This window comes from Rhinopithecus bieti, unplaced genomic scaffold, assembly GCF_001698545.2.
Source record: "Rhinopithecus bieti isolate Rb0 unplaced genomic scaffold, ASM169854v2 scaffold_23918, whole genome shotgun sequence".
NCBI classification, from domain to species: Eukaryota; Metazoa; Chordata; class Mammalia; order Primates; family Cercopithecidae; genus Rhinopithecus; species Rhinopithecus bieti.
In genome coordinates this window covers 992,874-1,005,078 of record NW_016811178.1, presented here as the reverse complement: position 1 = coordinate 1,005,078, position 12,205 = coordinate 992,874, and the positions used below count along the sequence as shown (strand labels likewise).

Genomic DNA, 12,205 nt, shown 5'->3' with positions numbered 1-12,205 from the left:
ACTAGATGATCTGCTAGGTCCTTTCCACCTATAACATTGAATAACTAGATTTGAATTCATTTAATTGTGAACTAATAGGGTCCCAGTGACCGATATAAGTTCCTTTTTTCTCCAATCAACCAATTTAGTGTTTACAAATTAACCACTTTCTGGTTTCCTTTCAAAGTGGTTGGCATGTGACGATAGGGCCTAAGACTTTTAAGGCTACACGAGTGAGTAAGGCTATGTGAGTGAGTATGTGTATATTATGTGTGCTCTGTCGCTTCAACTGTGAGGCTGCATCTCTATTTATTTTGTAACTTCTTCCCTTAGTGTCTACTATTGAATTTTATGTAAAGATGGAATAAATGTCAATGGCTGATTTGGGGATCATCTGTTTAGAATCAAACTGTACAAAACACAAATTAACTAGTCCTACTGGATGTTCAACTTAGATTTTATTAAAATACGAATGGGAGCAATTAATCTTGGCATAACTAGTAAATGCAGGAAAACGTTTTCATCAATATTAAAGAAGACTCAGGGTGCTTAAATGTGGGTTTAACAACATTGGATCCTTGAGGAACTTTAAAAGAAAAAAAATGAATGGCAAGAAAAGTCTCTAACTTGGCAATCAGAGCACAGCAAAGTGGTCAGAGGGCTGACTCATTTAAATACTATTCATAGTCTTTATATATTTTTCAAAAAGTATCCATTTTCCAAGTGCTCATGCTTGTGCATAGGCATTTCCTTGACTAGAGACTCTTATTAATACTATATTTGGTGGTCTCAGACCTTAGAGATTTTAGACAGTGAGCTTCACTATTTATCAAAGCCTCCTTATAGATAGTCAATGCCATTAATCAATACACGAATGAAGGACAGGAGAGTGTATTCTTAGAGTAAGTTTTCTGTCCTAAGTAAAAGAAACTGTCTATTGGGGAAATTTCTAAATCACATTATTACTGTTAAAAATGCAACAGGAGTGTGACAGGTGATAAAACTAACCCTGTTGTATAGGTTACCCATATAATATGAAGTCACACCTACAGTCAAGTTTCATGGACTGTAGTCCACCTATGATATCAGTGAGTCAAGTCAAATCAAATCAAGCCAAGGTCTAATAATAACCAATATAGTCACAGCACTTGCTCAAAAAACCCTCAGCAGGTGTTTTGAAATGACAGTTTCAGAATGTTGAGGGAAGTAGGAAGCAGTGTCAGAAAGAATATTCTAAAGATAAGCTGGAAGATGGGATTTGAGAATCCAAGACATCAAAGAAGAGACAAATGAAATTATGAGAATAATTGCAAATTGACTGCATCTATTTTGGGAAGAGGAGGGTAGAATAATCCATCTATTTTATTTGGCTATAGTGATAAGTAGAGGTTTCAAGATAAGCATTTCTCCTCTGAGCAACTTGAAAGAATGATCCATTTAGTTTTGTATCCCACTCCCTGTTCACCCCGACCCCATCCTCATCACAGAATATCTAGCATTTGTATTTTGTACATCATACACTTAAGTTAATATCTGTGGAAAGGACAAATACATGAGGAAAAGAGATGCTGGAAGCTGCAGAGATACTGGCCATTTATCTGAGAAGTACCCAATGGGGCATCGCTGGATAAGCACATGTCGGGTTGTTCTCCTGCTTCAGTAAGGTGGTTCTCCCTTCCTCTCCTCACCTTTCCCCACACTTCCCAATATTGCCTTTCCTTCTTTTGTGTTTGTCTTTCTCTCTGTTATCATCGTTACAACATAGAGCTATTTCCACTTGGTGCACTGCTCAACAGCAAAATATTGGCCTTATCTACTAGATGGACCGGAACAAGGGATTTTCATGGTATATTGTCAAGCTTAAAATAGAGGACAGTTGGGCTAGAATTGACCTTGAAATATCATCTAAGCCATCCTCTTAGTTTCATAAAGAACATTTGAGTACAAAAACTGTTGACAATAGACTTAGTATACTCCAAAATAAGATCTCATATCTGTGTGCCACAGTTTTGGCATAAATACCCAATTATTCCCTTAAAACACTAGAGTAATCTTTTATACAAAATCCTACCTAATTCCCAAGAGTGCTTACAATAAAAGGTAAGTGTCTGGATATGCACATTCATGTTCGTAAGTACAAATACAAAACAAAGATAATGGCTTCAGAACAAAAATTATTAGGAGAAAGTAGAGCTATGAGGGAAAAGTATTTTTGAAAATTTGCTTTAGAAAATTCTGAGCCAAAATAACTTTTATCTTATACCAGTGTTACCACTCTGTGATTATTTTAAAGCTGGAATGGAAAGGAAGTCTGAAGATAAGAAATCCCTTAATTTCATCAATCACAACAAGGGCCCTCTTAGAAGTATTGAATTCTTCCTAATAAACTGTCAGCTAGCTGTCAGCAACTAACTACATTTGCTGTGGAACTTGCAGGTCTGTGGCGCTGACATTATCAATGTTATGGATGCCTCGAGGCTCTGATAAAAGTACCTGGCTTCAGCAATAAGCATGCAGTTATCTCAGTTTAAAGGTATTTTGCTATTATTATTTTTGATGGCTATAGAGGGAATGTGTTTAAAAGACACGACTATTTGAAACATGGCAGCCTGGCTAGGATGAAATTGCCTAAGGGCTTGGTTGCTCTGGGAGAAGCACCTGGGTCAGCCACCTTAGAGGATGAGAGAGATGGCAGCAGAAACAGGAGGTAGTTGTTTATGCAAGGATTTTGGTCAGAATCTACTCTGAGTTGGAGAACTTCTCTTGCAAACAACTATGTACATTCTATTTTAGAAAAACAAAAAATTGGTTAAACCTAAGTACTCCTGTTTGTTTTTATTTGTATAAATTTCCGTTAGCACAAAAACATATCCTTTGGGACTAAAATCAAAGAATTTCAATAGTATAATTTATAGGCTAAAGCAATCTTTACCTAACAGGCAGGCCATCTAGTCTCTAAATTTGCCTTGAACTACAGGAATTTGCCTCAATTAACTACCATAAGCAACTGTTTGCATTTCTTACCATAATTATCACAGTTACTTCAGGATCTGCTTACATTAATGGTCTTTAGACAGCATAGTTGCTGCTGTTATTTCCACTGCCTATTCCTGGGACTTTATATATGCCAATAAAAGCCCCAAATTAAATAACCTACAAACAGTTTTGCCTAACTGAATACCACTGAAAGCAAGCAAATTTTGCATTATCTTGTTTAAGCATAAAAAATATTTTTATTCTCTAGAAACCCAAAAAATAGTAATAAAAAAATCGGAGGCTGCTATGGTATGAATGAGTGTTCTCCTGCAATTCGTATGTTGAACTCCTAACCCCTAACATGACAGTATTAGGAAGCTTGATTATAAACTGCTCAGTTTATGGTACTTCGCTATAGCAGCCTGCACAGAGCAAGACAGATACTTATACACTGTTTGTAGTGAAAGAAAAGTGTTGGCAGCCCTCCAGCTAGATCATCCTCATAGGCATAAGGTAACCAATCCAGACATGACACATTAGATCTAGTTATGCAAGCTTGGAACTGAAAAAGAGATTTTTTTTGTGCAATGCTAAAGTATCATTAAATAATATCAAAAAATAAGTTTCAACTTTATTTGGACTATGCCCTTCCCTTTGCTCAGTCAATAGTTGGTTTTTCTATTCCATGCTTATGTACACAAAAGAATTATGTTTAGAAATTGTTTTCATTGTTTATTCAGCCAAGTTATCTACCTATTTAGAAATAAACAAAGACTTACTGCGCAGCCAGACTGCTTGGAGATAATGTCTGTCCATCATCCTTACTCCACACATGTGTTATATTATCGGAGTCACCTAAAGTAATAATTTTGATATAGGTAAACATTTAACATGTTTGCTTAAAGATTTTCTTCCTCAGTGAAAACCATCCCAGGTCAAATTAATGAGGAGAAAATGCAGAAATCTGCAGAATCATTCTCCAAAGAATTGTATAAAAGACATCTCTGCTCTTTTGTTGGAAATATTTGTGATATTTATAGGAAATAGATGCCTACTGATCAAAATAATCCCAATGGTCAAGCATATGCATTTCTAACAAGTTCTTTGTGCATCAAGCCACTACATTATTTTATCCCAGGACCTGCATATGCAGATGACTGCTGAGTACTATAATGAAGATTGACTACCACATGATTTGTTAATCAAATGAAGCCAATTTTAGTCTTATGGGTCACTGGAATTTTTTTTTTTTTGCCTTCAGTTGTCTAGAATGTAGCCTCAGGAAACATCTGCCATCACTAATCTGTATTTTCTATCTTTCAAAAAGCAGCCACTAATCTCAATTGAATGCAGCTGGGAATGCAAATTGACTTATGTTAACAGAACTGTTCTGAGAGTTCTCAAATAATATGAAGGTGCATAGTGTGGAAGGCAGTCACTAAGTTTGATCTAATGGAAACCACATACAAAGATCTAATTCAACACCATGAGCTACCCCCAGAAGTTAACTAGGTCCCTGATTCAGCCTGCTGCATAAGGTTGTATCATAAAAGAGTAAGTGTGCAACGGCATTCACATAAAAATTGAAAATGAAAATGCTTTAAATGGCCCCTGCATAAATAAAAACACATAAATCCAATACTTTAATTCAGCTCCTTTAGGAAAATGGTATCACTTATTTCAGCCTTCTCTTCAGACTCTACTCATTCCTTATAAATAATCCAGTATGTTTCAATGTTGTCATTTTTAGCATTAGCCTAATCACTTTCAATGGGACATTTTATTACCAGCTTCAATAGTTCTTGTATTGTCTCTAGTTAGTGCAACCTAAAGCCTTCTAAAAAGGTACTAGCACAAAACTATGCAATCACCCAATTTTTTCTGGTCCTGATTATAATTTTATTTAAATTAGCGTGTGTATAAAAAAGACTATCCCAGAATTAAAAATCTCCTTGTCTGTCACCTGTATCAGTCAGGTTTAAGTCATGTTTGTACGACCCTACTATCTGGCAGAGCAGCTGTCTCAGTTTTTCCTGTTCAGCAGAGTGGAGTTTTCCTGTGCTCTGCTCACAATGCAGCTGAATATTATTGCTCTAATAATAGTAATGCATCAGTGAGTTAAAGGGCCAAGAATGAATGGGATGCCCAGAATAATAAACCTAATTAACAATAGTAATACCTATTATGCATTGGCATCTATATAGAGAATAACTATAGTTTTAAACACCTGTTGAGATTTATGCTTTTGCAATGGAAAGGCATATAAAACTTTTTCTAAGATCAAATTTTGCTCACTTTGAACTCCTATGTGATGCTGAGCAAGCTAAGTGGTATTTGTAATACTATGTGGTTATAGTTTCTCTTTTTCATCAAGTCAAATAAAATAAGTAACTAATAGAAAATTAACTTTATATTATCAATAATAGACTTGACCCTGAAGTTAAATAAAGACTTGTCCCTCTGGTCACTAAGGACTATAAAGTACATTGGAAGAAATGCTATACTAAACAGGTCTTAATGAAATAGAAAATGTTACAAACCCTTAAAAACTGAGATTTTACTTCTTTTATATTTGGAAGATTAGGAATACTTAAAATTATATTCAAAGACACAGAAATATGGTCCATAGATAACCTCTTTTATCAGTAAGGAACCTCTTTTTATCAGTAAGGATTGCTTTCTATCCTAAATTACATCCTAAAAATGTAATTTTGTATAATGTACTATTTTGCAAAAGAACAAATTCCAATGAGTCACAAAGATAATCTCTGCTCCCAAAACTCAGTATTTATAAATGGACATACTATAGAGTGTATTAACTGTGTAGCAAGGATCCGAGCTGGAGCAGAGCTGAGAATTAGATATCTTGAGATAGGAAGTTAGGAGGCAACTTTCTTGCCAGGTTGTTTATCAGCAACTCTCTATTTTCATGGTTGCTAAGGAGGCTCCTGAAGAAATCTTGAAGTATGCTCATACTTCAGGGTGGATCAGAGATAAACATGGTGTGAGGAAAGTGGATAGAAATCAGAGTGTGGAGAGGAATGAGGGAAGGCAGTGGAAAAAATTTAGCATGTGGCTTCCCACAGAATGATAAGTGTGAATGGAGAGCCAAGCTCCATCAGTGGCTGAAAGTGCGGGCCCTTCTGAGGTTAAGCCGGTACTTGCATGTCCCAGTGAGATACCTCAGAAGCAAGTATGTCCCAGAAGGCAGATGTTTAAGTGAGGCTGTTCATAAAAGAGCTCCTGGGGCCTAGCTTTGGAGATATACAGATCCAAGTTCTAATCTCAATTTGGTCGTTTGCTGGATGAGTAACGTAAGACAAGTACCCAGCCTCCTTAAGCCTCTGTTTTTTTGTCTATAAAATGGGATAATAACTGTATCTCACAGAGTTATTTAGATGACAAAACGAATTTCAGATACTAAAGGACTGAGCGTTGATACAATAAATATTACCTATTATGTTCTTTACTTGAAAGAGTGATATGAAGCCTACAAAGCTATCTTAACCATTATATTAGAGAGAATCCAAGCAACTCTGCTATGAGCTACCACCCCACTCCAGCATAAGAGAGTAAAAAACCAAGGGAGAAAGGATGTTCATTTTCAAAAATACTGCTGAACACTGTGAAGAGTAAGAATGAGGTGGCCTGGGTTACGGGGCAGGTATTTGTACTTGGACCAGAGACCTCAGTGCTGTTGAACTATAGTCACTAGTTCTGCCTTCAATGACAAGTTTAAGTTCCCTGAAAGATTCCTAGAAATAGGAGGGTTTTCAAAGTCTACACAATTTCTGTTCAAACAGGTAGGGGTTTGAAGTTAATAACTTTTAGGAATTGACATTAATACATCTGCATTGGTATTCTTGGCTTGATAAACTCACAGTGCAGGAAATTTAAAAACAAACAAAAGGTAAGTACATCAAATTTTATGAATAAAAATACATTTCCTTGGTGTATTTTCTTGTCTTCTTGACCATCCAATGACGTATTTTAAGACTTGCCAAAATGATTAGCACAGTCATAGACATAAGACATGGTCACCATTAAATATTGAAAACTGAATTACATCTTTCACCAGGAAATGTGTTCTGCTCCCTGCTTAATAAGAAATGCCACTTACTTCTCCAGCTTTTGAAGCACAGGTGAGCTTTGTACTTAAAATTTTCAAAAATGTAACTTTATTACTTTACTTTATATTAATTATAAAGTGTGAGTCTGAAGATAAAAAGGAAAAGGTAGTAAGGAGAAATGTTAAGTTCTTAAGCCTTTAAAATGCAAATATGAAAATAATAGAGAGGAAGTAATTATGTTTGTTAGCACATTGTCTGGTTTTCTAGCCTAAACTTTTTTTTTAGAGTAATCCTGTTTTTCTGATGGACGTCAAGACCATCAAATTTAGTAATGGTCAATCCTGCAAGCTAACCATCAATTCTGCAATTGTAGACATAAAAAATGCTCTAGACTAACAGAAAATGACATCCAAGAGTATTGTTGGACCCTCCAGTGAGAATTCTTCAAAGCCTTCACAGGCATGCTTTCTTTTTATATGAAAATTGATATTTCAAGACTATATAATGAACAGTCAGCTTTTGACCTGACGATCTCAGGATGCTTATTTTGTAATCTAAAGGTAAAAGTCGACATATGTAAAAGCTCAAAAACTCAGCTGAGAAAACATAATTCTAAATTTATTCACCAGAGATAAATTGTTAGCAAAACTTGGCAAGTAGGGATTTATTCCTTATATCTCCAAACCTTTGTCTGTATGTGTCTGTGTGTATGTAGCTGTATGTCTCCATGTGTGTAGACAGTACTATTCTAGATGTGCCAAAGGGACATTCTGTGACTCACTACCAACATGTTATACCTTGTCTTACTGGACACAGCAGTATATTTACACTGATCTATTTGTGCTCTAATATCAAGATGGTTGAGGGGCATATTTTTGCAATGAAAGAACTCTAATTAAAAAAAAATCAAAATTTGAAAATGAAATTAAAAACACTGCAATTCACTTTAGGCATTTGTTTCAAATAGTAAGGTAGAAATCTATTTGTTGAGGCATATTCCCTGATTTTTTTGTGTATACCAAGTATAAACATAGTTTTATAAGCTAACAGAGATCATTTTCACCTAAATAAAAACCCTAGAAAGTCACAGTTCCCTCTTCTTGGCCATTTCTCCCTTTCTCCACACTTCGATTAACTTGAGATCCAGATTTATTCACAGCATATGTCCCCACCTAAGAATAATATCATCTCTACATGATTACTTTCATTGCACTCTGCTTTATATTTCCAGTGGGCTTTGTGACACTGAATTTAACACAGTAAGATGGAAATATAATACCTTGAGCTGGGGAATCCAGAGTGTTCAGCAGATGTTTAACAGACTTCTGGAGGGTTCTGAAACCTTCGTTAGTTGCAAAATGTGGATAAACCTTCTGCACAACCAGTAGCACACTAAGGAGTCAAAAAACAATTAAACCAGATTCTGTTTCAAGGTTTGCAGACAGAAACAAAAGGTTATTCAAGGAGAAAATGGCTACAGTATAGAAAATTATTCTTATAAAAGACAAGATGCCACTCTTTGTAATTTAATTATTTGTCTTTTCATGCACAAAATCTCAACAAAATATTCTTAACTGGACAGAGCAGTTTACGTTTCAAGGTTTCTAAAACATCAGGAATCACCAGCCTTAAAGTCATGGAGCAAGGTTCCCATTGATTTTTTTCTAAGACTTAGAAATAAGTAGTTAGGAAAACCAACTTTCAATTAAAGAACACATCTTTTTTTAACTAAAAAGAAAAATTAAATATTAGAAAGTATTTTCATTAAAAACCAAACCCAAGTAAAGGAGCTAGTTTAGGAATAATTATATGTAAGCCATTTTAATTTCATTAAATTTACAGGGAAAAAAGTAGATTCACAGTACCTAAGCCATTCTAAACATACTAAAAAGTATTACAATAACTGAATCAAGTATAGTTTTTAAAATTTAAATTAATCAAAGTTAGTACATTAACATTCAGTTGCTTGAGAGAACTAGCACATTTCCACGTGCTCAAAAACCACATTAACTAGGGGCTATCGTGTTACCAAGATCAAGTATATAAATTAACTGGACCACCCGAAAAGAGTTGTTCTGACTAAACATAAAAGTCAGATGCTATTCTATCAAAAAGGCAACCTTGGCCGGGCGCGGTGGCTCAAGCCTATAATCCCAGCACTTTGGGAGGCTGAGACGGGCAGATCACGAGGTCAGGAGATCGAGACCATCCTGGCTAACATGGTAAAACCCCGTCTCTACTAAAAAATACAAAAAAGTAGCCGGGTGAGGTGGCGGGCGCCTATAGTCCCAGCTACTGGGGAGGCTGAGGCAGGAGAATGGCGTAAACCCAGGAGGCAGAGCTTGCAGTAAGCTGAGATCCGGCCACTGCACTCCAGCCCGGGCGACAGAGCAAGACTCCGTCTCAAAAAAAAAATAAAATAAAATAAAATAAAATAAAATAAAATAAAAAAGGCAACCTATACAATGGTAGAAAATATTTGGAAACCATTTATCTGATAAAGAGTTAATTTCCAGAATATATAAAGACCTTCTACAGCTCAATAGTAAATACATAAATACATAAATAAATAAACCCAATTTTAAAATGGACTAAGGACTTGAATAAATATTTCTCCAAAGAAAACATATAAATAGCCAATAGACATATGAAAAAAATGTTCAATCATCAGAGAAATGCAAATCAAAATCTCAATATCATTGCACAGCTGTCAGGATGCATATTATTAAATTTTAAAAGACAAAAGTATTGGCAAAGATATGAAGAAATCCAAACCTTCCATGCTATTGGTAAGAACACAAAATGTTGGCTGTGCACGGTGGCTCACACCTGTAATCCCAGCACTTTGGGAGGCCAAGATGGACGGATCACCTGAGGTCAGGAGTTCAAGACCAGCTTGGCCAACGTGGTGAAACCCCGTCTCTACCAAACAAATGAAAATATTAGCTGGGTGTGGTGGCACGTGCCTGTAATCCCAGCTACTTGGGAGGCTGAGGCAGGAGAACTGCTTGAATCCAGGAGGTGGAGGTTGCAGTGAGCTGAGATCACGCCACTGCACTCCATACTGGGCAACAGAAGGAGACACCATCTCAAAAAACAAACAAACAAACAAAATGTTATGTGTCCCAAATCTTTTTTTTATTTCTTCTAAAAAAAAAAAAAAAAAAGGGTGGGGGGGCATGAATACATGTGCAGAACATGCAGGTTTGTTACATAGGTATACGTGTACCATGATGGTTTGCTGCACCTACTAACCCATGGAACCTGCAGGCCAAATCCAGCCCTAAGGCCTGTTTATGTAAATAAAAGTATATTACATACAAAAGAATTGTTAAGCTAGTAGATTTCAAGTGTTCTCACAAAAAAATAAGTATATGAAAGAAATGTATATGTTAAATAGCTTGACTTAGCCATTCCACAATGTACATATATATTACAACATGTCGTATGCCACAAATATATACAATTTTGTCAGTTAAAATAAAAGAAATACTGCTGAATTAAAGAAAATTTAAGATCAAAATTTAAGAAAAGAATACAAAATAGGCCAGGTGCTGTGGCTCACGCCTGTAATCCCAACACTTTGGGAGGCCAAGGCAGGCAGATCACAAGGTCAGGAGTTTGAGACCAGCCTGGTCTATGGTGAAAACCCGTCTCTACTAAAATACTAAAATTAGCCGGGCATGGTGGCACTTGCCTGTAGTCCCAGCTACTCCTATCTAATTGTAACTTTCTACCCCTTGATCAACCTTCCCTCATCCTCCCCTTTCACCCAGCCTCTGGTAACCATTATTCTACATTCTACTTCTATGAGATCAACTTTTTTAGGCTCCACATAAAATGAGATTATGTAGTATTTGTCTTTCTGTGCATGTTTAATTTGTTGAGGAACCTCCATATTATTTTCCACAATGGCTATTTCACTTTACATTCCCACCAAGAGTGTGCAAGAGTTTCCCTTTCTCTGTATGCTACCAGCATCTGTTATTGTTTTGTCTTTTGATAATAGCCATTCTAACTGCAGTTAGATGATATCTCATTATAGTTTTGATTTTGATTTTCATTTCCCTGATGATGAGTGATGTTGAGCATTTTAAAATACACCTGTTGGCTGTTTATATGTGTTATTTTAAGAAGTATCTATTCAGATCTTTTGTCCATTTTAAATTACATTGTTTGTTTGTTTTGCTCCTAAGGTTGAAGTTATTTATTAATAAGCTATTTTCATTTATTAATAAGCTATTTTCATTATTATGCAGACTCTTTTACATTTATAATCATTACTTGACAACATACTCTATTGCATAGTGCCAAAATATGCAATAATTATATTTTAAAATTTAAAGGGAATTAAAATAGCTGCAGCACTTGGATTAGAGGTTGTTAAAATAAAATAGCCACAGCACAATGTTTTACCAGTGTAATTTGCTCCACCAAAATAATGCCTAGACTATTCACAATAGCAAAGACTTGGAACCAATCCAAATGTCCATCAATGACAGACTGAATTAAGAATATGTGGCACATATACACCATGGAATACTATGCAGCCATAAAAAAGGATGAGTTCAAGTCCTTTGTAGGGACATGGATGCAGCTGGAAACCATCATTCTCAGCAAACTATTGCAAGAACAGAAAACCAAACACTGCATGCACTCACTCATGGGTGGGAATTGAACAATGAGGACAGGAAGGGGAACATCACACACCGGGGCCTGTTGTGGGGTGGGGGGAGCGGGGAGAGATAGCATTAGGAGATATACCTAATGTAAATGACGAGTGAATAGGTGCAGCACACCAACATGGCACATGTATACATATGTAACAAACCTGCATGTTGTGCACATGTACCCTAGAACTTAAAGTATAATAAAAAATAAATTAAAAAAATAATAATGCCTAGAGTATTTTTAGTCCTTCTGCCTTTTGCTAAATATTATTTTGTGGAATTTTTGTCTTTTTGTTGTTGTTGATTTTTTAATCAAATTTCATTGAAGTATAATTTAAATACAATAAGATGCACCTATGTTAGGTGTACAATTCAATGAGTTTTTTAAAGTTGTAAAGTGATAATTTTTAATTGTATAAACTTACGAGGTACAAAGTGAAATTATAAGTTTTGACAAATACACATACATGTAACCACCATGCCAATTAAGATACAAACATTTCAATCACC

General features: G+C 35.6%; 1 protein-coding gene across 1 annotated transcript in view; it reads right to left on the bottom strand.

The window, feature by feature from the left end:
• The window catches only part of ABCA12 (ATP binding cassette subfamily A member 12), a 221,857-nt gene that overhangs the window by 101,784 nt on the left and 107,868 nt on the right, over positions 1 to 12,205 (bottom strand). The window contains exons 8-9 of the mRNA XM_017893499.1: positions 8,305 to 8,417; positions 3,735 to 3,810 (exon numbers count right to left, since the gene is read on the bottom strand). Coding sequence (XP_017748988.1) covers positions 3,735 to 3,810; positions 8,305 to 8,417 — 189 coding nt within the window. The remainder of the gene's footprint in view (positions 1 to 3,734; positions 3,811 to 8,304; positions 8,418 to 12,205) is intronic.